Source organism: Vulpes lagopus, chromosome 10 (genome assembly GCF_018345385.1).
Source record: "Vulpes lagopus strain Blue_001 chromosome 10, ASM1834538v1, whole genome shotgun sequence".
Taxonomy (NCBI): domain Eukaryota; kingdom Metazoa; phylum Chordata; class Mammalia; order Carnivora; family Canidae; genus Vulpes; species Vulpes lagopus.
The window spans coordinates 55,968,924-55,994,786 of NC_054833.1; the positions used below are offsets into that span (position 1 = coordinate 55,968,924).

The following is a 25,863-nucleotide window of genomic DNA, read 5'->3' on the forward strand; positions in this document are numbered from 1 at the left end:
ACGGGCACTGAGGCGGACACTTGACGGGATGAGCACTGGGTGTTTTTCTGTATATTGGTAAATTGAACACCAATAAAAATTAATTTATAAAATAAAAAAAATCTTTTTTAAAAAAGACAAAATCTTAGAACAAAGAATATTCTACTTGGCAAGGTTATCACTTAGAATTGAAGGAGAGATAGGTTCCCAGATAAACAAAAATTAAAAGGGTTCATCATGGGCAGCCAGGGTCGCTCAGCGGTTTAGTGCCGCCTTCAGCCCAGGGTGTGGTCCTGGAGACCCAGGATCAATTCCCACTTCAGGCTCTCTGCATGGAGCCTGCTTCTCCCTCTGCCTGTGTCTCTCTCTCTCTCTCTGTGTTTCTCATGAATAAATAAATAACATCTTTAAAAATAAATAAATAAAAGAGTTCATCATCACTAAATCGGCCTTATGAGAACTGTGGAAGAGACTTCTTTTAGTGGAAAAGAAAAGGCTATAATTAGAAGAAAACTATAAAATATATGTCACAAGTAAAAGGAAACATACAGTAAAGGTAATAAAGCAATCACTTGTAAAGCTAGTATGACAGTTACAAGACAAAAGTAGTAAAATCAATTGTATCTAAAAAGTTAATTAAGGGGATTCACAAAATAAAAAGGATGTAAAATATGACAACATATACATAAGACATGGAGAGGGATATAAAAATGAAGTCCTTTTAGAATGTGTTTGAACTTAAGTGACATCAACTTTATAATATAGACTGCTATAGGGGCAGCCGACGTGGTTCAGCGGTTTAGTGCTGCCTTCAGTCCAGGGCATGATCCTGGAGACCCGGGATTGAGTCTCGCGTAGGGCTCTCTGCAGGGAGCCTGCTTCTCCCTCTGCCTGTGTCTCTGCCTCTCTCTGTGTGCCTCTCATGAGTAAATAAATAAAATCTTTAAAAAATATATAGACTGTTATATACTCAGGATATGAAATATCCCCTAACCACAAGACAATAACCTATAGCAGATACAAAAAATAAACAGAAAGCCAAGCATAACATTAAAGAAAATTAAGGGCAGCCCCAGTAGCCCACTGGTTTAGTGCTGCCTTCAGCCCGGGGTGTGATCCTGGAGACCCGGGATCAAGTCCCATGTCAGGCTCCCTGCATGGAGCCTGCTTCTCCCTCTGTGTCTCTGCCTCTCTCTCTCTCTCTCTCTCTCTCTGTCATGAATAAATAAATAAAATCTTAAAAAAAAAAAAGAAAATCCACAATCACAAGGAAAGAAAGCAAAAGAAGGAACAGAGAACTATAAGAAGAACCAGAAAACAATGAACAAAATAACAGTAAGTACATATCTATCAATAATTAAATATAAATGATCTAAATGCTACAGTCAAAAGACATAAGAAGGGAATCTTCAAGGGAGAAGGAAGATTGAGGAGTGAGGGTTCGCTGCCTCCCCTTTGTGCTATGGGGCCAGTTCTGTCACAAGGGAAGGTTTCATCAAGTGTGACTATCCATCTCCCTCCCCACCAGTGTCAAGATCATATGATCAGTCTGAGCTGTAGTAATAGCTCAAAGGATTTGATATCAGAAGTTCTTGGGGAGGACAGATAGACCTCACCATCTTCAGCTGAGGAAGACACACTTTTATTCAGACAAGTCCCATTTCAAGGGCTCAGAAACAGACCCTGGCCAGTGTGGCTGGAACAACCTGAGGCATGCAGCGGAAGATCCAGTGGGAGAGGCAGTTGTGGCCACCCTGTGGCCATCTAGGAAAGCCTCATAAGCAAAGGTGATTTGGAAGATGGTAGAGTAGAGGGTCTCCTCAGCTCACCTTATCCCACAGATACATCCTGGTGACAGCAATGCCAGTGAGTCAACTAACCTTGAAACCCACCCAGAGACTGGCAGAACAGACTCTCCACAGTTAATGGTAGAGTGGAGGCCACATCAAAAAGGGTAGGAGCGGTGGAGACACAGTCACTAACCAAACTCCCAGGGAGACTAACCACAAAGGGAGGGAGGGACTAACCACAAGCATCAGGAAGGGAGAGAGAAAGACCCCACACTAGGCGCCTGGAATGTTTTCCCAGCACAGAACCCCTATCTCTATAACATTAGGTTTTGAAACCCAGTGGGGCTTAACTTCTTGAGATTTTACAATCAGTGGGGCTTAACTCCGGGTACTTTAAAATCAATAAGCTTAGCTCTAGGGGAGCCAGGAGGCAATAGGAAACTGAGTCTCTGCCCTTAAAGAAAAACAGCGTAACAAACTACCCCATTGAGACACAGCATAGAAGCAGCAGTTTGAAAAATGCTTAGGGTAGACATGAAGTAGAATTATTTACTAATCTCAGAATTTTGCTGGAGGGGTGGGGATCTTTAGAAGACTTCTCCAAGAGCAAAAGAGCTGCCAGAAAACTAAACAGCTACATGCAAAGAATGAAATGGGACCACTTTCTTACATCATACACAAAAATAAACTCAAAATGGTTTAAAGACCTAAATGTCAGACTTGAAACCATAAAACTCCTAAAAGAAAACACAGTAAATAATCTCTTGGACATCAACCATAGCAATATTTGTCTATATATGTCTCTTCAGGCAAGATAAACAAAAACAAAAATAAACTATTGGGACTACATCAAAGTAAATCTTTTGCACAGCAAAGGAAACCACTGACAGAATAAAAAGGCAACCTATTGAATGGGTGAAGATATTTGCATAGTGATAAATCTGATAAGGGCTTAATATCCAAAATAAAATAACTTATACCCACTCAACAGCAAAAAAACAAACAATGCCATTAAAAATGGTTAGAAGACCTGAATAGACATTTTCCCAAAGAGGACATGCAGTTGGCCAACAGGCACAAGAAAAGATGCTCAACATCACTCATCATCAAGGAAATGCTAAGCAAAACTACAATGAGATATCATTGTCAGAATGGCTAAAATCCAAACCACAAGAAACAAGTGTTGGTGAGGATGTGGAGAAAAAGGAACCCTCATGCACTGTTGGTGGGAATGCAAACTGGTATAGTCACTGTGGAAAACAGTATGGAGGTTCCTCAAAAAGTTAAAAAATAGATATATCCTATGATCCAACAATTCCACTACAGGGTATGTACCTAAAGATAACAAAGCATTTGGGGCACCTGAGTGGCTCAGTTGGTTAAGTGCCTTCGGCTCAGATCATGATCACAGTGTTCTAGGTTGGAGGCCCCCCTCCCCCAGGGTTCCTCTTCCTCTGCCCCTGATGTCTCTCTCTTTCTCTCACTCTTTCTCTCAAATAAATAAAATATTTTTTAAAGAAAAAAAACCAAAACACTAATTCAAAAAGATACATGCACCCCTATGTTTATTGCAGTATTATTTACAATAGCCAAGATATGGAAGCAACCTCAGTGTCTAACAATAGATAAATGAATAAAGATGTATTTGACCTGCCTATCTATCTATCTATCTATCTATCTATCTATCTATCTATCTACCTACCTACCTACCTATCCACACACACACTTGCACACGCATGTGCGCGCGCAACGGGATATTATTAGACCATAAAAAGGAATGAAATCTTGCCATATGCGACAACACAGAAGGAATTAGAGGGCATTATGCTAAGTGGAATAAGTCAGACTGAGAAAGACAAACACTGTATGATTTCACCCATATGTGGAATCTGAAAAATAAAAGAAACAATAAAGCAGAAACAGATCCATAAACACAGAGAAAAAAGTGGTGGATGCCAAAGGGGAGAGGAGGTGGGCAGAGGGCAAAATGGGTGGAGGGGAGGGGGGAGGTGCCAAATTCTAGTTATGGAATGAGTAAGAAGGATGAAAGGCACAGCACAGGGAAGAGAGTCAATGATGCTGTGTCAGTGTTGCATGGGGACAGAAGGTGGCTACACTTGTGGTGAGCACAAAGTACAGAAATGTCCAATCATTATGCTGTACACCTAAAAGTAATGTAACGTGCATATTGACTATACTTCAATTTAAAAAAGTTAAAAAATAAAATAACTGAGGGATTTCAAAGAAAAAGAGAGCCACGGTTAGAAGTGACAGAGAAAAAAAAAGTGACAGTGAGGAACAATAATGACTCTTCATGCTTCATTCTCCATATCTATCAAATATCTACTAGTCTTATCACACTTTCCACAATATCACCTTCTACTTCCCTCTCATGTTCTTTATTATAGAAGCTGTAAGTGGAGACTCTGTCACACATGTAAAAATTACTTGCATCCATGTTTACCTCAATTTGAGTTCTAGTAATTTTTTTTTTTTTTTTTTTTTTTTTTTTTTAGTTCTAGTAAATTTCTAATACAATCCCTTGTCTTCAACTGCTTTGTCTTACTTTTCTTTTTTGGGGTGGTAAACATTTTCCATGTCTGCTCTCTCTCCCAGGCACTGTATTTATGGGTAATTGTTTATATAACTTACTTGTCTTCTCGACAGGGGATATAATCAGGATTCTAGGGACTGACTTACAAAGTTTGGGAGAAGGGTGCTGGCAAAGCACAGTTCATCTCTGCACAAAGGAATAGAATAAGAATGATACTCATTTATTATAAGCGCTCGCTATGGCTAGGCACTGTACAAGTGTTTTATGCATATTACCCTGCTTTGGCCCACAACAATTGTGAGTTGAATATTCACAGAATTCATTTGTTTTTCATTTACAAATGAAAAAACAGAGTCTTAGAAAGGTTACAGGTTTTCAGAGTCACATAATCACTAAACAGAAGAACAAGGAGTCTAATCGAGACAGTCTGACTCTGGTTTTTAATCACTTTACTAGACTGTGTAACAGATCTTTTGTAACGTGTCTCTTCTCTTTAGGGCACCTCTATCTCTAACATCCACACATAACACAACTTTGTCTTCCCATGGGACCCTAAGCTTATCTTTATCATAGTACTTACCTCATTAAATTGTCATTATCTGTTTACTTTTCTGTATTGCCAATTAGGCTTTAAGAATCACAAGAAGGGTAATGTCTGTGTTAGCATAAAACATGGTGCTTGAAACAAACATGTCAGGAACTATCCAGAATTGCTGATAAAAAGAACTAATTCATTTTAACTATCTCCCCCATCTGACTCTTAAGTTTATTGAGCATAGGACTAAAATTTTAAATTCTGGAAATTTCTGTACCCAACACCAAGTCTTGCACCTGAAAGATGTTTAATAAATAATTGCCGAATGAATGCTTGACCATATGTCAACTTCAAATATCATCAGAGCACTTTTAAGAGTGGTTATTATTTTGACTTAATATTCTACTGGAGATATGATGGTAAGCAATACAGATGTGGTCTATGCAGTTATTTATAATCTAATGAAGCAAGCTAACAAAACCAACTAACAAAAAATTACTGATTGTCATCAATGCTGTGAAGGAAACTCTAGTCCAAGACACAGAGCCAGGGAAATTCACTTTAAATAAGGTGAAATGGGGAATATTTCTCTAGAAACATCACATTTAAGATAAAAAATTCAGAATAAGGCGAGTCATGAAACAAAGTGGGTGGGAAAGTGTTCTAGGTAGAAGAAACGGCATGCCAAAGCTCTGAGTTGGGGGAAAAAATAAATAAATTAGCATTTTGAGAAAATGAAAATAGTTCAGCAAAGTTTGGCAATGAGGAATAACGACTTTCTAAAGCTAACACGTGATGTTTTCCTTGCTATAATCAGAGTGATTTTGATAGTGAGTTACCATCACTATGACCTTATATTGCTCTCTGGACTCAAATGTATATAAAAAGTAATAATAATTTCACACAGTACTTTCCAGGACCATGGGAAATAAAGTGTATGCTAGACTGAATAAAATTAAACCAAGAATGGAATGTGACCAAGCAGCAGAGGTTTCTATTCCTGAACTCAAAGATGGGCCCAATAATAAAAAAGTTTTAATAAGCAATTGTAGAGATGATTCAGTTCTTTCCCTGGTTACTGAGTTCCCTTTATGCTGTGTGCCAGGCAGTATGGTAAGTGCTATGGGGACAGAAGGATCTGGTGATAAAAACAAGAAAGCTTCTCTGTCATTGTGGAATTCAGAGTTGGAAGAGTACGTTGCTGCTTCCCATTAACCCTGGAATTAGCCTTTTCAACAGAAGAAAAATGGTCTTAGCAACTTAAAAAAACACATTTACTTATTTATTTTTGAAAAATAAAAACTACGTATTTAAGGAATACAACGTTTATATATGTACGTATTGTGAAATGATTGCCACAACCAAGTTGTGCACATATCCTTCTCCTCCTATAGTTTTCTTTTCTTCTTTGATGGTGAGAAAACTTGCAGATTTCAGGCATTTAACACATTATTTTTTTTTTTTTGGTTTTTTTTTTTGGTTTTATTTATTTATTTATTTATGATAGTCATAGAGAGAGAGAGAGAGGCAGAGACACAGGCGGAGGGAGAAGCAGGCTCCATGCACCGGGAGCCTGATGTGGGATTCGATCCCGGGTCTCCAGGATCGCGCCCTGGGCCAAAGGCAGGCGCCAAACCGCTGCGCCACCCAGGGATCCCCAACCGCTGCGCCACCCAGGGATCCCCAATTTAACACATTATTAATTACACTCACCATGAGGTACATTACATTTCCAGAATTATTCATCTGATAGCTGAAAGTCTGTAGCCTGTGATTGTTACTTCTTCTTTTCCCCACTCCCTCCCCCCAGCTTCTGGTAACCACTATTCTACTGTTACTATGCATTCCACTGTTTTTTGGATTCCACATATAAGTGAGATCATGCGATATTTGTCTGTGTCTGGCTCATTTCACTCAGCATAATGTCCTCCACGTTCCACGTTCATTCATGTTGTCACAAATGGCAGGATACGCTTCTTTTCTTAAGGCTGAAATAATATTACATGGTATCTATATCTCCCACATTTTCTTTATATATTAACCTTAAATGGACATTTAGATTGTCTTCTGATTTTTGGTACCGCGAATAATGTACCTTAGCAAATTTTGAAGGGTGTGTTTTAACATGTGCAATTCTGTCTCATGAAACATGTAGATCACGCAGGCTCAAAGTGAGCCATTGATTCAAATAATGGTCATATGTCAAATCATTTGTTCTGTTCCCAGGAATTCACAACTCTGGAATATCATTTTTGTCTGCTGGAAATACTGTTAAAAAATGAAGAAATTGGGACGCCTGGGTGGCTCAGTGGTTGAGCATCCGTCTTTGGCTCAGGGTGTGACCCCACGGTCCTGGGATTGAGTCCCACATTGGGCTCTCTGCATGGAGCCTGCTCTTCCCTCTGCCTATGTCTCTGCCTCTCTCTGTGTCTCTCATGAATAAATAAATTTTAAAAAGTTAAAAAAATAAGAAATAACTGTAAATGGCAACAACTTTAACAACAGAATCTACACATAATATTAAGAGTACCTGAGGCCACAGGAGACATAGGCAGAATTGGAAAGTTGGCCTTTCGTAATGTAATTACAAAAAAAAAAAAAAAATCTTTTTTTTTCTAGATGGAACTATATTTCATATATAGATAGTTATAGATTTCTACAGATATGATCTTTTTTTAGATATGATATTTGAGTTTCAAAACTATATTTTGAGATAATTAGAAATTAAATTTAAAAACATTCCGATTAAAAAGAGACAACTGAGTAAAAGTAGTTTTCAGGAATAAAACATAACATTTTAAATAAATAATAATGCCAACAGCCTATAAGAAATAAAATTAACCCTATGAATATACTGTCACTTTTCACTGCTTGGCAAAGAAACATGTGTCACAGATTGTTAATTCTAGACTTGCTAACACTTTAAATTATTTGAAATTCCAAAAACCTATATTGAAAATCGTATTTTCCACTGATTCTTTCCCTTGACTGGCAAACAAAGTAAATGAAACGTTGAAAACAACCTTTAACTGCTATGGGAGAACAACACCTGAACAATGTATATTCCCATTTACCACAGAGAATTAACAATGTGCCTAGTACAAAAGAAACAATAACTGCACTTGTTTTAAAGACTGAGGTGTGGGCAGCCCGGGTGACTCAGTGGTTTAGCACAGCCTTCAGTCCAGGGCGTGATCCTGGAGACCCGGGATGGAGTCCCACATCGGGCTCCCTGCATGGAACCTGCTCCTCCCTCTGCCTGTGTCTCTGTCTCTCAATCTGTGTCTCTTCATGAATAAATAAATAAAATCTTAAAAAAAAAAAAGACTGAGGTGTTAGCCAAAGTAAACAAGCCAATACCAATTAACTAAAATTTATAAATTTTAATCATTAGAGTCTCTTAGGTTCTTATATTCTTATCCCAGATTCAGTTCTAACAAGACACTCTATTTACTAGGTTACAATGTATTAGAAATATAAAAAGAAAGTCTAAGGAGCTAATGTTTTTGTTTTTAGATTTTGAGAGCCAGGGAGTATGAGCAAGTGAGCAGGGGAGGGGGCAGGCGCAGACTCCCTGTGAGCCTGGAGCACCACCTGGATCCCAGGACTCCCAGAGGTCAGGATCTCAGCAGAAACCCAGACTCCGAAGCTGCTCCTATGAGCCACCCAGGTGCCCCTCAAGAGCCAGTTCTAAAAGAGAAATACTGACATCCGAAAGAGACAAATTCTGCTTCAGTTGAGCTGGAGGTAGACACACTTCCTGCTGGTTCCCCCACTGAGTACAAATGCAAATCCTTGACAGCATACATGATTATACATGATTATAGATGGCAAGTAAAAGGTGGAAAGTGGGAAGCAGACCAGCTTAGGACCGTGGGACCAAGGAATGACTCCTCTGGTTCTTCTGTTGGCTTTGAATATCTCATCCTCCAAGGGAAGGGAAAGGCCGCAGGTGTATGTCCACAGGCAGGATCAACACAGCCCCCACTAAAGCTTGCCCCCTCCAGCCCTAGGATGAGGAAGAGGCCAGCCCTGCAAGACAGAAAGCTTCAGACACTGCTCCTCTTAGTGCATCACACACTGTGGTCCTGCTCCCATCCTGGGCTGCAGAGGCCAAGTGCCCAGCCTGGACTTGTCCACTTGCTGGGCTAGGTCACCTGTGGAGGAGCGTCACAGGAGTTGGATGGAGTGAGGGGCTTGTGCTCCTCGCTGGTGGAGATGCAGCCCTCCTGATCACCTGCTGCGGACGTGGCCCTCCGGGGCACCTGGTGTTTGGAGAGGCCTTGTCGGGAGTCCAGACACAATGGGGCACTCCAGCGCTCCCCAGCTGGGTGGTGTCTGGGGAACAGATCTGAGGCTGCTTGCACTGTGGTATCCATGGAAATCACTGAAGTGGCCACGGCAGCACCCACTACTGCTGCAGTAATAGGGGTCCTCCTGCAGCAGGTGTCCATGGAGGCTGAGTGGGGTGCCTAGACATCCCCTCCATCTGTCAGCACTGAGGTAGTGTCCACCCCCACACTCCTTCTCCAGCAGGCACGGTGCCAGAGAGAGCCAGCTAAAGCTGATAGTTTAAGGAAGTTCCAGAGTCTCATAAGGTAATAGGACAATGCCCAGGTTTTAGCAGAAAAACCACTTATTCCAAGAACCAGGAAGATCTCAAGTGAGTGAAAAAGGACAATAGGTGCCAACAACAAAATGACAGAGATGTTAGGATTATCTGACAAAGATTTTTTTTAAAGATTTTATTTATTTATTTATGAGAGACAGAGAGAGAGAGAGAGAGAGAGAGAGAGAGACAGGCAGAGACACAGGCAGAGGGAGAAGCAGGCTCCATGCAGGGTGCCTGACATGGGACTCGATCCCAGGTCTCCAGGATCATGGAGAAGGCGTGTTGAAGGCAGCGCTAAACCACTGAGCCACCTGGGCTGCCCTCTGACAAAGATTTTAAAGCAGCCATGGTAAAAGTGCTCCATGAGCAATTCTGAACATGTTTGCAAATGGAAAAATAGAAAATCTCAAAAACATAAGATATAAAGAATCAATATAAAGAACAATTGAAAATTTTAGAAATGAAAAAAACAATAACTAAAATTTAAATCAGTAGATTATTAGGAGACTAAATAAAAAAAGATGTCCCCACACCACCTAGATATAAAGGTATGAGGTAATTCCTGTAAAAATCTCATCAATGTTTTTTGCTGATATAGGTAAGGTTATTCTAAATTATATACACAAAGGCAAAGGAATTAGAATACCTAAAACCATCCTGAAAAAGAATAAAGTGGGAGGGATCAGTCTATGTGCTTTGAAGACTGACCCTGCACCTACACAATCACAATTACACAGCTACATAATCACAATCAAAAATTGAAGTATTGGTGGAAGCATAGACATATAGATGAATAGAGAACCCAGAAACAGATCCACATGAATATATGCTCAACTGAATTCTGATGGAGAGTCCTGAGTCTCATATCTTATTCAAAAATTAATTCAGGGCAGCCCGGGTAGCTCAACAGTTTAGCACCACTTTCCGCCCAGGGCGTGATCCTGGAGACCCAGGATCGAGTCCCATGTCGGGCTCCCTGCATGGAGCCTGCTTCTCCCTCTGCCTGTGTCTCTGCCTCTCTCTCTCTCTGTCTATCAAGAATAAATAAATAAAATCTTTAAAAAAGTCATAAAAAATGAATTCAAAATGATTCATGGACTTAACCATAAAACACAAAAATAAAAACTTGTAGGAAAAAAACAGGAGAAAATTTCAGGATCTAGGGTTAAGCAAAGAGTTCTTAGACTTGATATCAAAGCACAATCTATAAAAAGAAAGGCAGATAAACCAGACTTTATAAAAATAATAATTTTTGCTTCAGGAAAGAACCATTGAAGAAGATGAAAAGCTCCAGAGTAGAAGTTATCTGCAAACTGCCATGTCTAACAAAGTACCTAGAATGTATACAGTTCTCTGAAACTCAACAGAAAAAAGTAATCTGATTAGTAAATATACAAAAGATATTAACAGAAATTTCATTAAAGAGGGTAAGCAGATAGCAAATAAGTGCATGAAAAAATACTGCGCATCACTAGCCATGAGGGAAATGAAAATTAAAAATACAATGGAATATTACTATACGCCCATAAAAATGGCTAAAATAAAAAACACTAACACCACCAATGCTAGTGAGGGTGTGGGAAACTGGCATCAATCTGACAATGTTCATGGGCACACTGAAACACAGTTTGGCAATTTCTTAACACACTTATGTAACCACCATATGATCCAACAATTGTACTTCCAGTCATTTATCCAAAGAAACAAAAACTTAAATTCATACAAAAACCTATATGTGAATACTTATAGCAGCTTTATTCACAGTAACCCAAACTTGAAATTACCCAGATGTCCTTCAATGAAGGAATGACTAAACAAACGGGTGTATCCACTTCATGGAAAACACTCAGCAATTAAACAAAATGAACTATTGATGATGCAACAATCTGGATGAAGCCCAGGGTACTGTGCTGAGGTAAAAAAGTCAACCCCAGAAGGTTACATACAGTATGACAGCATTTATGTAATACCCTAGAGTGAAAAAACTATAGAAATGAGGGCAGATTAGTGATTTCCAGGGGTAGGAGTGGGAGGGAGGTGGGTGTCACTTTAAAAGGGTAGAGAATCTTTGTGACGATGCAAATGTTCTGTTATCTTGACTATAAAGATGTTATCATTCTAGTTATGAGACTGAACTATAGTTTTGCAAGATGTTATTATTGGGGGAAACTGAGTAAAGGGTATAACTGGATCTCTATTATTTTCCTACAACTGCTTATGAATCTATAATTATCTTAAAGACTCCAATTTTAAAAAAAGCAATTTCAGCTAACAGTGAGAGAGAAAATCTTAAATAGATAAACGCACCAAGCTTACCTGTCAGCCTACTATTATGAACTTAATAAAGCTTAGCCGCTCAAGGGCAAAACAGCAAGATAACAGGGTAGAACACTTGATGCTTCTAATAGTCATCCTAGGGCATAAAGTAAATCTCAAACAATATTTACTATAATCTGTATAAAAATCACGGAAATGTGTACCATAATTTAGAAAGATTTATATTAAAAAGGTTACAGTTTCATAATCCCTAAGTATTCTTTCATGCAGCCCTGTAAGTAACAGGACTTCTTAGGCTTCTACTGACCCTACTTACTGAGTCACAGCCCTGCCTCTGGGCTTGTTGTATTCTCCCCAGGTCAATAAAACAACTCTCTTCTTGTTTTCTCTCCTCCAACCCTTTGCTGTAATGAGCTAAAAGAGAAATCTGATCATGACACTGATTTCTTCCTTCAACAGCATCTCCCAGGGATAGGGTTTAATCTCTTTGATCGGCACAGAAGTTATGTTACAAAATGTCTATTAGCTCTATAACTTCGCCTCCTGACACCCTTCCACATTTTCCTGTGTAACTTTCATCACATTTTGTCTTATGTCTCATGACATTAAACTTTTTCACAAATTGTCCTCTTTGTGTTAAACACCCCTGCCCCTGAGGACCTCTGAGGACCCTGGATGACTCCTGGCCATCTCATAAGACTTTATTTTTCCAGGAGTTCTGTGTCTTGAGAGTGTGCTCCCATAGAACTGCATGGGCGATCATCACAGTGTTCAGTGTCTAGCACTGCCATCCTTCACCACTTCACTATTGGAGACTTCAGGGCAGGAAGCATGCATTTTACTCTTTATTCTTTAGTATATGAAATTTTTAAGACTTCTAGCAAGTTTGAATAAATGACTGCCCTCTAAAACACTTTTAAATGAAGAAAAATTACTTGTAAACATCCTAAATTCCTTTAATTTTCTATTAATATACCATGCATAATACACTCAGATATTTACACATACTGACATCTAACCTTATTTGAACCTACGTATATATTTTTAGCTTACAATATATATATCCACATATGGAGGAGGTTTGATAAATATGACTTACGGCTTCAAGTATAATTCCTTCTTATATTTTCTAAGGGTACCCATTTCCTGTTTCACAGGAAACTTCAAACTGCATTATTTTCACAAATAGATAATGCAGATACCCCATATTCTTGTTCACTAGATAATTCATGGTTCTTCAGATAATTTCCTTCTACCTTTAGGATATTTAAGGAATCTTTTTTATTGTAGATTTTAGTGACTCTTCCAAAGTGTTCACCTGTCATTTATTATCCAGTAGTCTTTCTTCTATTTGGGCAATTTTCCCCATTGTGTCCTTTTTTTCTCTTATTCTGCTGGTTAGTTACATAGGAATTTTTAAATAAATTTATTTTTTATTGGTGTTCAATTTGTCAACATACAGATTAACACCCAGTGCTCATCCTGTCAAGTGCCCTTTCAGTGCCCACCACTCAGTCAGCCCCACCCCCTATCCACCTCCCCTTCCACCACCCTTAGTTCGTTTCCCAGAGTTAGGAGTCTTTATGTTCTGTCTCCCTTTCTGATATTTCCCACTATTTTTTCTCCTTTCCCCTTTATTCCCTTTCACTATTTTTTATATTTCCCAAATGAATGAGACCATATAATGTTTGTCCTCCTCTGACTGACTTATTTCACTCAGCATAATACCCTCCAGTTCCATCCACATCGAAGCAAATGGTGGGTATTTGTCGTTTCTAATGGCTGAGTAATATTCCATTGTATACACAGACCACATCTTCTTTATCCATATCCATTCATCTTCCGATGGACACCGAGGCTCCTTCCACAGTTTGGCTATTGTGGACGTTGCTGCTAGAAACATTGGGGTGCAGGTGTCCCGGCGTTTCATTGCATCTGCATCTTTGGGGTAAATCCCCAGCAGTGCTATTGCTGGGTCATAGGGCAGATCTATTTTTAACTCTTTGAGGAACCTCCACACAGTTTTCCAGAGTGGCTGCATCAGTTCTTATTCCCACCAACAGTGCAAGAGGGTTCCCCTTTCTTCACATCCTCTCCAACATTTGTGGTTTCCTGCCTTGTTAATTTTCCCCATTCTCCCTGGTATGAGGTGGTATCTCATTGTGGTTTTGATTTGTATTTCCCTGATGGCAAGTGATGCAGAGCATTTTCTCATGTGCTTGTTGGCCATGTCTATGTCTTCCTCTGGGAGATTTCTCTTCATGTCTTTTGCCCATTTCATGATTGGATTGTTAGTTTCTTTGCTCTTGAGTTTAATAAGTTCTTTATAGTTCTTGGAAACTAGCCCTTTATCTGATATGTCATTTGCAAATATCTTCTCCCATTCTGTAGGTTGTCTTTTAGTTTTGTTGACTGTATCCTTTGCTGTCCCAATAGTTCGTTTTTGCTTTTGTTTCTTTTGCCTTCATGGATGTATCTTGCAAGAAGTTACTGTGGCCGAGTTCACAAAGCGTGTTGCCTGTGTAGGATTTTGATGGACTCTTGTCTCACATTTAGATCTTTCATCCATTTTGAGTTTATCTCTGTGTATGGTGCAAGAGAGTGGGCTAGTTTCATTCTTCTGCATGTGGATGTCCAATTTTCCCAGCACCATTTATTGAAGAGACTGTCTTTTTTCCAGTGGATAGTCTTTCCTCCTTTGTCGAATATTAGTTCACCTTCATAAAGTTGAGGGTCCACTTCTGGATTCTCTATTCTGTTCCATTGGTCTATGTGTCTGTTTTTGTGCCACTACCACACTGTCTTGATGACCACAGCTTTGTAGTACAACCTGAAATCTGGCATTGTGATGCCCCCAGATATGGTTTTCTTTTTTAAAATTCCCCTGGCTATTTGGGGTCTTTTCTGATTCCACACAAATCTTAAAATAATTTGTTCCAACTCTCTGAATAAAGTCCATGGTATTTTGATAGGGATTGCATTAAACGTGTAAACTGCCCTGGGTAACATTGACATTTTCACAATATTAATTCTTCCAATCCATGAGCATGGAATATTTTTCCATTTCTTTGGTACACAGGAATTTTATCTGATCATCTCAACTTTTAAGTCTATGTGCTTACATTACTATCTTTAAACTCCCCCAAAATTGAGTTGGGTTCAAGACAGTAGCTTAGCAGATCCTGCACTACATCCTCCGTGGACACAAATCTACAACCACATGAGGAATCATCCCTGAGAGGAGTTGGAAGTGGAATGAATAGGGTCTCCACAGCAATGGATAAAGGGACAGCATCACTATGGGAAAGAGCAGAAACAGGAATCCACCAGAGGAAAAACGCACCTAGTTGCTGTCAGTCATCATCAGAAGGGATACAAAGATTTGGGATGTTTTCCTGAGGAGTGAGGTTCCAGCTTTACATCAGGTGCTCCAAACCTTAGATCCTACCCAGGAGAGATAAGCCCCCAAAACTGGGCTTTAAAAATCAACAGCGATTATGTTCAGGATTCTCTTAATGGGGTTTTTCAGACTCCCAACACCTGTCTGCACTGTGCACAGACAGCAGGTGAGGGTGACCTGTTTGTGCACCTTCAAGTACCCGCCCGAGGATGGGAAACAGTAGGTGCTCACCCCTGGGACTGAGACAGTGACAGAACCGTTTCTGCAGTCTCAGTGACCTTCCTAATTCTAGCCCTGGGGAGCAGCCTTTGGAAATCCTCTGCTAATCTGCTGCTGGTGCAGTGGGTCCGTGTGTGCATGGTCAGGAGTGTGCTTCCCAGCTGGGTTGGGAGCCATCCCTGCCAGCTGACACATGGTGGCCATCAGAGCTGCTTCCTGCAGCCAGACTGAGCCCCGGGCCTGCCCAGTGGCACGCAGCTATGGCCTCAGCACAGTGGAGTGCTCAGTCCAAACAGGGAACAGTCCTTGAGTCTTTGCTCTGGTGACCAGGGGAGACCGTACTTCTTGGCCTCACAGGATGTCTCTTCCACAAGGTCACCCCTTCCAGCCTCGAAGAGGGTGCTGCCTTACTAAGTATATAGAAACAGACACAAAGCATTAGGAAAAATGAGAAGCAACACAAGGATATTCCACAAGAAAGAATGAGATAGTACCTCAGAAAAAAATCAATGAAAGGGTGATAAGCAATCTACCTGATAAAGAATTCAAAGTCATGGTTATGAAGACGTTCACCAAACTTGGGAGAAGAACCCATGAACAGTGAGAACTTCAACAAAGAGAAACATAAAGTAGCAAAGAGAAGTTGTAACTTCACTGAACTGAAAACCACACCAGAGGGCTCAACAGCAGCCTGAGTGAGGGAGAACAAACCAGTGAGCAGGAAGACAGAGCTGGGACACACACAGACTGAGTGGCAAAAGTAAAAGTGGATTAAGAACAGTGCAGACAGGGGTGCCTGGGAGGCTCAGTTGTGACCCTGGGGTCCTGGGATTGAGACCTACTGTCAGGCTCTCCGATCAGCATGGAGTCTGCCTCTCCCCTTCCCTCTGTGCTCTCCCTTTCTCTCTCCAATAAATAAATAAAATCCTTAAAAAAAAAAAATAAAATCCTTAAAAACAAAAACAAAACCAGTGAAGACACCTTAAAGGACCTTTGGGACAAGAGCAAGCAGAATGACATTTGTGTTATAGAGAACCCAGAAGAACATGACATACAGAAAGAGCCAGAAAAATTATCTGAGATATCATAGCTGAAAAATTCCTTTACCTGGGGAAGGAATCAGACACCCAGGTCCACGAAGCCCAGAGAGTTCCATATAAGATGAACACAAAGAAATCCATACCAGACATATTATAATTAAAATGGTAAAAGTTAAGGATAAAGAGAATCCTAAAAGCAGCAAGGGAAAAACAATTTGTTACATACAAGGGAAATTCCATAAACTCTCAGCAGATTTTCCAGCAGAAATGTTATAAGCCAGAAGAGAATGGCAGGACAGAAACTGAAGGTGTTGGAAGAAGAAAAAAAACTTTCAATAGATAATTCTCTACACAGCAAAGTTATCACTCAGACTCAAAGGACAGATTTAAAGTAAAAGGAGTTCATCACCACTAAACCAGCCCTATTACAAATGTTGGAGAGACTTCTTTAAGCTGAAAAGAAATGGCACTAATTAATAAGAAAACACAGAAAAGTAAAAACCTCACTGGGAAAGGTAAATATATAACAAAGATAAATCACTTACAAAGCCAGCATGAAGGTTAAAAGACAAAAGCAGTAAAATTAATTAAAAGTAAAATAATTAGTTAAGGGAAACATAAGATAAAAAGATGTAAAATGAGTCATCAAAAATATAAGACATAGGGGGTTACAAAAAAGTAAAGCTTTGGAATGTGTTTAAATTGCTATCAGTTTAAAACAGACTGCTATTTACATAGGATATATTACATGAATCTCATAGTAATCACAAGGAAAAAACTTATAGTAAATACAAAACAGAAAATGAGAAAAGAATCTAAACACAACACTACAGAAAACCAAGCCACAGGAAATGAGAGAAGAAAGGAACAAAGAGGAACAGTAGAAACAGCCACAAGACAGTTAACAAAAGGGCAATAGGTATACATTTATCAATAATTATTTTAAATGTAAATGGCCTAAATTCACCAATGAAAAGACAGAGTAACTGAATAGATGAAAAATCAAGACCTATCTATATGCTGCCTAGGAGAGACTAACTTCAGAAATAAAAACATTCAGAAGGTAAAGGATGGAAAAAGATATTCCACGCAAATGAAAATGAAAAGAAAACTGGAGTAGCTATACTCTTATCAGACAAAATAGACTTGAAAACAAAGACTGTCACTTGAGGCAAAGAGGGCACTGCATAATGATAAAAGAGGTCAATCCAGCAAGAAAGTATAACATTCATAAATACATATGTACCCAATATAGAAGTACAAAAATATATAAAGCAAACATTAACAGACCCAAAGACAGAAATTGAGAACAATACACTTATAGTAGGAAACTTTAAAACCCAAGTTTCATTAGTGGATAGATCTTGCAGACCAAAAAATCAATAAGGAAACATCAGCCTCAAAAACACATGAGATGGACTTAATAAAATATATATAGAATATTCCACCAAGGGATCCCTGGGTGGCGCAGCGGTTTAGCGCCTGCCTTTGGCCCAGGGCGCGATCCTGGAGACCTGGGATCGAATCCCACGTCGGGCTCCCGGTGCATGGAGCCTGCTTCTCCCTCTGCCTGTGTCTCTGCCTCTCTCTCTCTCTCTCTCTCTCTCTCTCTCTCTCTCTGTGTGTATGACTATCATAAATAAATAAAAATTAAAAAAAATAATTAAAAAAAAAAGAATATTCCACCAAAAATAGAAGAATACATATTCCTCTCAAGTGCACATAAAACATTCTCTAGGATACATCACACATTGGACCACAAAATCAGTCTCAATAAATTCAAGAAGATTAAAATCATTATCAAGCATCTTTTTGAACCATATTATATAAAATCAGAAGTAAATTACAAGAAGAAAAATGGGAAAGCTACAAATATGTGGATATTAAACAACATGTTACTGAGCAATACTGGGTAACAGAAGAAATCAAACAAGAAATTAAAAAAAATACTGAGAAACAAATGAAAACAGAAATATGACATACCAAAATCTATATACACCAAAAGTGATTCTAAGATGGAAGTTCATAGCAATACAGGTCTAACTCAAGAAACAAGAAAAGTGTCAAACAATCTAACTTTATACCTCAAGGAACTAGAAAAAGAAGAACAAAGTCCCAAACTAGTAGTAGGAGGAAAATAATAAAAATCAGAGCAGAAAGAAATGCATAGAGTGTAAAAGGACAACAGAAAAGATCAATGAAACTAAGAGCTGGTTCTTTTTAAAAGATAAACAAAATCAGCAAACCCTTAGCTAGATTACCAAGAACAGAAGAGAGAGACTCAATTCAAATACAATTAGAAATAAAAGAACTGACATTTCAGATATATAAAGGATCTCACAGATTACTAGGAGCAATTATACTTCAACAAATTGGAAAATCTAGAAGAAATGGATAAATTCCTAGGAACATGCAATCTTCTAAGACTGAATCATAAAGAAACAGAAAATTAGAACAGACCAGCTATTAGTAAGGAGAATGAATCAGTAATAAAATAAATCTCCCCAAAAAACAGAAGTCCAGGACCAGATGGCTTTACTGGTATATTCCACCAAATATTCAAAGAAGATTTATTACCTATACTTCTCAAACTCTTCCAAAAATATTGAAGAGGAGGGAAAGTTCAAACAATTCTACAAGACCAGCACTGCCCTGATACCAAAACCAGACAAGGACATCAAAAAAGGGAAACTACAGGCCAATATCCTAGATGAACATAGATGCAAAAATCATCAACAAATATTAGGAAACCAAATCCAACAATACATTAAAAGGATCATGCACTAGAATCAAATGGGATATATTCCAAGGATGCAAGAATGGTTCAACATCTGCAAATCAATCAAACAAGTTCACTACATTAACAAAATGAAAGTGTATGTTCATCTCAATAGATGCAGAAAAAGCATTTGACAAAATTCAACATTTATGATAAAAACTCTCAGCAAAGTGGGTATAGAGGGAATGCACCTAAACATAATGAAAGACATATATGACAATCCCGCAGCCAAAGTCAATGGTGATCCTCTAAGAACAGGAACAAGCACGGATGCTCACTCTTGGTACTATTATGCAACAGAGTACTAGAAGTCCCAGTCATGACAATTAGGCAAAGAAAAAATGAGGCATTCAAATCAGAAAGATAAACAAAACTGTCACCATGAGCAGGTGACGTGATATTATACATAGAAATGGATGGATCCTAAATGATGGATCCTAAAGAATCCATCAAAAAACTGTTAGAATAAATAAATTCAATAAAGTTGCAGGATACAAAATCAATACACAGAAATCCATTGCATTTCTATACACTAATAATGATGCACCAGAAAGATAAGAAAACAATCTCATTTACAATTGCATGAAAAAGAGTAAGATATCTGGTAATAAGTGTAACCCAAGGGGATGAAAGCCCACTGAAAACTATAAGACACTGGTGAAAGAAACCAAAGAAGATGCAAATAAATGCAAAGATATTCTATGTTCACAGATTAGAAGAACTGATATTGCGAGAATACCATGTAATACTACATAATACACAATAATACAGATTCAATGTAATCCATATCAAAATACCAATGGCATATTTTGTAGAAACAGAATAATTCTAAAATTTGTATGGAACCACAAAAGATCTCATGTAGTCAAAAATAGTCTTGAAAAAGAACAGAGCTGAACTATCACACTCCCTGATATCAAAAAATACTACAAACCTATAGTAATCAAAACAGTATGTTACTGGTATAAAAACAGACATACAGATTAATGGAACTGGATTGAAAACCCAGAAATAAACACACATTGTTCACAATTAATCTATGACAAAAAAAGCCAAGAACATTGAAGAAAGGACAGTCTCTTCAATTAATGGTGCTGAGGAAACTGAACTCATGCAAAAGAATGAAACTAGATCACTGTCTTCTACTACACACAGAAACTAACTTAATATGAATTAAAGACTTGAAGGTAAGACCTGAAGCCATAAAACTCCTAGAAGAAAACATAGGCGGGAAGCTCCTTGACGTTACCACAGCTATTGTTTTTATGATTTGACACCAAAACCAAAGGGACAAAAAAAAAAAAAAAAAAAAGCAAAAGTAAACAAACGGGACTCTATCAAACCAAAATAGTTCTGCACAGCAAAGGAAACTATCAACAAAATGAAAAGGCAACCTGCTGAATTGTACACCATATATCTGAATCTCAAACCATATACCCACTAAGGGGTTAACATCTAAAATAGATAAAGAATTCATGCAACTCAAGAACAATAAACAACCTTGTTAAAAATGGGCAGAGGCAGGGACGCCTGGGTGGCTCAGTGGTTGAGCGACTGCCTTTGGCTCAGGTGGTGATCCCGGGGTCCTTGGATCGAGTCCTGCATTGGGCTCCCCACAGGGAGCCTGCTTCTCTTTCAGTCTATGTCTCTGCCTCTCTCTGTGTGTCTCTCATGAATAAATAAATAAAATCTTTAAAAAAATAAATGGGCAGAGGGTCTGCCCATTGAAGAGACATTTTCCCAAAGAAGACATACAGATGGCCAACAGGCGTATGTTAATCAATGCCATTAATTATTAGAGAAATTCAAATCAAAACCCCTATAAGAAATCAACTCACAGAATGGCTATTATCAAAAAGACAAGAAGTCACAAGCATTGGAGAGGATATGGAGAAACAGGAACCCTTACCCACTGATGAGACTGTAAATTGGTACAAACACTATGGAAATCCATATGGAGATTGTTTAATAAATGAAGAATAGAACTACCATAGGATCCAGCTATTCCATTTCTGGGTATTTATCTAAATAACATAAAAAGAGTTATTTATTTATTTATTTATTCATTCATTCATTCATTCATTCAGGAGAGGCAGAGAGAGACAGAGGCAGAGACAGAGGCAGAGGGAGAAGCAGGCTCCATGCAGGGAGCCCGACGTGGGACTCGATCCTGGGACTCCAGGATCACGTCCTGAGCCAAAGGCAGACATTCAACCGCTGAGCCACCTAGGCATCCCAAAAAGAGTAATTTAAAAAATATATACACTCTTATGTTCATTGCAGCATTATTTACAATTAGTCAAGATATTGAGTGCCTCTGAGGGGGGACACTTGACGGGATGAACACTGGGTGTTATTCTGTATGTTGGTAAATTGAACACCAATAAAAAATAAATTTATTATAAAAAAAAGATATTGAGTGCTTATTGATAAAGGAATGAATAAAGAAGATATATTCATACATTGGAATACTACTCAGCCATAAAATATAATGAAATCTTGCCATTGGTGACAGCATGGATGAAACTTGAGAGTATTATGCTAAGAGAAATGAATCAGAAGGACAAAAACAAATGCCACATGGTTGCACTCATATCTGAAATCTAAAAATACAAATTGAGGAAACAAAATTAAGACAAACTAAAAAAAAATCTGAGGCTCCTTTCGTACACTTCTTCAATTTCCTTTCCTTATGAAGTCACATTAAATCAGACTGCCATTTCTAAAGTTAATAATAAACAAAATTTTTTTCTCCTGATACAATGTTTAATCGTTAATCGTTCATACTCAACCAGTTATGCTTGTTCAGTAAATAAATGTCTGTTCAGTTATTGATCAAAGATAGTGCCACAATTGAAAATTTAAAAAATGTAGGAAATAGTAATTCCTTTATGTGTGTATCTTAAGATCATGTGGTCTACACAGCAGCAGATTAGAAACTATGTGAGGATGTGCTCCAGAGAACTAATATTATAAAACAAAAGGGATGCAATAGAGGCAAGAGCAAAAAAAGGAAGTCCTAGAATGGCAATTATGCATTAGGCCTAAAGATTATCATACATACTCCGGCAGGATCTACTGAAGGTAGGGAGGAAGGTAGACATCTTGGAGTAAAACAATGGGGACTCCATTATATAGACACTGAATGTAATAAAAACATGAGAAAAATACTAGCAAATACAAAAGGCAAGCAGTAGTAAATAAGAAAATTAAAATGTGTGTGACTCTAAACAATTAATGGCAATAAATATAGAGAACTTGATGCTGTGAATATTCTCCTCTGAAAACTACAGGGAACACAGCACATTTTAATGTCAAAATGTACTCATTAAGAGTAGAGAATGTCTTTGCTTGTAAAAAAAAAAAAGTAGTTTTTAAAGAAAAACCACATGACCATAATGTGAGCGGATAGCATAAACTTAGATGATGTAAAACATAAATGGATAGATAACGGCAAGGCCAAAAAGGCCTTGATAAACCTAATGATAAACATATTTTGAAATTCCTAAGTACACAATAATTTGGACTCCTTTCTAAAAATTAAAATGATTAAAATTTTAAAAATTTTTATATGTTTTTACACAGCACCCTAGAGTAACAGAAAAATAAAACATAAATTATATTGGAAAATGTTCTGATTCTTGGAATCTTAAGCCTGAATTTCTCTTCTTTCTACATCAGAATTCTGTTTTTCTTGATAAGAAAAGTGTTTGATGAGAGAAGAAAGGAAGACACTTTGTGCTATTTTACCAAGGAACTCAATTATTAGAAAACACACAATTGACAGATTTTAATTATTAAACAGCAAAATAAATTAAATAAGGAAGAAGCACTATTGGCCAGACAGTATGAAAAATATTTTTCACATATTTTCAACCATTCTTAATATCATATTTTTGCTCTACATAGCTATCCCTTGAAATAGATTTTATTAATGCCAGTCATAACTGAGAAACTGAGGAGCAGAGAGATTAAATAAGTTGCTCTTAACTCATGGAATTGGGATTTAAATCTAGGTCTCTGACTCCAGAACCCATGACTGTTTCAACATACAATTATGCATCTTTATTGAACACCTGCTGTGTGCTTTTACAGGCCCCCAGGTAGGAGAAAAACAGTAAGACACCAATACAAAACAAGAAACAAGTTTCATTAAGTAACTTCATTACACCAGACAATGCAAGAGTTAATCTAAGGAGAAATATGATGTCAGAAAAAAGTTACAGGTAAACAATTTTGTATTTTCCAAATGGGATTTGCAACACATGTCCAATGATGTAGTTCATACACTCTAGGGATTTGCTGCTATTGGCAAAATACAGACAAGGTAGCCAACACATTAACAATCCATCTAAAAAACAAAATCTAATCATTCAAAGAAACCTTGAAAAATGGTATGCAGTAACTGGATGGTTTATATTTTTACTTTATTAGGCTTCCAGTTTAGATAGCTGTTTTTTTTTTTAATGGAAGTCATTTATAATATTCTTTGCATCATATTTCTACCATTATTTAAATTCCCCCCCATTTTTGATTGGGTGAATGATAGATATATAGAAAAATTATATAGAAGTGAACAGTAAATTAAAATGAAATTACATTCCATTAGAGACTAAGTACTAATTTGTAATCTTTTGATTTAGTGTAAAAGGATATAGACAACAAAGAATGGAGCACATTTTGCAGCCATCCTATGACACTACGATAAGAAGTCCTATGATAAGAAAGGACTGCTAAGGTCCCGCTCAGGAATGAGTACACGACCACCTTTGTGCTTTAGGCAGAAAAACAATAAGGAAATTTATGAAGGCATACAAATGTTGACCAGTGTTTTACAGATAAAGCAAATGCCATGACTTAGGTTCATAAAATGCGAAAGTAGAGAAACTATAATTAATTTATAATGACTTTGAATTTCTACACTTCTGAAGAAAATACGATTACTTACTTTTTTCTCCGGTTTGATTCCACAAAATATTTACGTGCTCGATTTCGACATATTTTTTGTTGCTGCAGTAAAATTTGACGCTCTTCTTCTAAATTTTTCTCCAGATGTATTTTCGTATCTCTAATGATAGCACAAAGTTAAGGACATGGTTTATAGCTCCAGTGGATGAGTGTCAGTGCTGATAAATATAATTACAGCCTCATACTAAGAATACAGTCATTTTTAGGAAACAATATGTGTACACATTAGTGTTAGTATGTGACCAGCAAATGTTCTGCATCAATAATTCTGACTTGGGATGCCTGGTGACTCAGCGATTGAGCATCTGCCTTTGGCTCAGTGCGTGATCCTGGAGTCCCGGGATCGAGTCCACATCGGGCTCTGTGCATGGAGCCTGCTTCTCCCTCTGCCTGTGTCTCTGCCTTCTTGCTCTGTTGTCTCATGAATAAATAAAATCTTTAAAAAAAATTCTGACTTGGTATTAGAACTGAACACATATCTCACTTTCCCTGGGATAAAAATTGTACTTTCAGCATCATGAGCTCAGATAAGGAGACTGCATATTTTTTCAACACGATGAACCTCTATAAATCTGCTAAATGCAAATCTGATTGCATTTCTCTTTCCTTTTTCTCTTAAAGTTCCTTGTCACATCCATGGTAAATTCTAAATCTCCTGACCTAGTATATAAAGCACTATAAATTGGTCTGTTTTTTCAACTTCAATTCTCAACCCTGCCCTGCACAAATCCTATGCCCAGATTCACGAAGATACTTACATACTGATAACAGAACAAGCCATGACATATCAGAGCATCATCTCTAAGCACATGCTTGGTAACTTCCCCTGTGGTTCAGGCCCACTTCAAGCAGTTCCCCTGTTTTCTAGAGAAAACCCTCATTGGATGACCTGACACCTTCATGAGTACATCCTATGAGTACATGTCTTCTCCACCTTTCTATAACGCCAATGACTGGCGTGCTGCTTAATAAAATCTAGCTGAACAATTTCCTTGGAGAAAATTCTCAGTACATATACAGGACAAAAGATATAAACAATTTCTCCTTAAAGTTTTATTGAGTCATCTTTGAAATACTTTTCCTTTAAAATTTCTTTCCTTCCAAAGGGTAAATTTGCTATACCTTCAAATACATGAAAAATATGAAATTCTATTTTATGTCGTTATTCTTTTACAATTTCACATTTATATTTTATTAGCTTAATTTTGGAATGTAGTACCAAGTGTGACTCAAGGTAGAGATGGTAAATTTAGACTCTTTTTAGAGGTCTGAATATGGACACAGGAGATACTAGAATCAAGTTGAGGGTTCTCATGTTGATCATTGACTAACAATCATCCTTTGATAGGGTTTGACTGTTAGTCTAGTTTATTTTTTTAAGACGTTTTTTTATTATTTATTTATTTATGATAGTCACAGAGAGAGAGAGAGAGAGAGGCAGAGACACAGGCAGAGGGAGAAGCAGGCTCCATGCCCCGGGAGCCCGATGTGGGATTCGATCCCGGGTCTCCAGGATCACGCCCTGGGCCAAAGGCAGGCGCCAAACCGCTGTGCCACCCAGGGATCCCTAGTCTAGTTTATTTTAAGGAGAGCCAAGACCTGAGTATGTTTATAGGCTGGAGGAAAAGAATGCCATTACAAGTTGAAAGTAGATTTTAAGATGGGGTAATTTATAATCCAAAGGCACACAGGAGAAAACAAGCTATGTTA

The 25,863-nt window shown here is 38.0% G+C and overlaps 1 protein-coding gene across 8 annotated transcripts in view; it reads right to left on the reverse strand.

The window, feature by feature from the left end:
• CEP126 (centrosomal protein 126) overlaps positions 1–25,863 on the reverse strand; it is a 107,585-nt gene that overhangs the window by 79,386 nt on the left and 2,336 nt on the right. For all 8 annotated transcript variants that reach the window (XM_041772695.1, XM_041772699.1, XM_041772694.1 and 5 more), the window contains exon 2: positions 24,134–24,253. In XM_041772695.1, the coding sequence (XP_041628629.1) occupies positions 24,134–24,253 (120 nt within the window). The remainder of the gene's footprint in view (positions 1–24,133; positions 24,254–25,863) is intronic.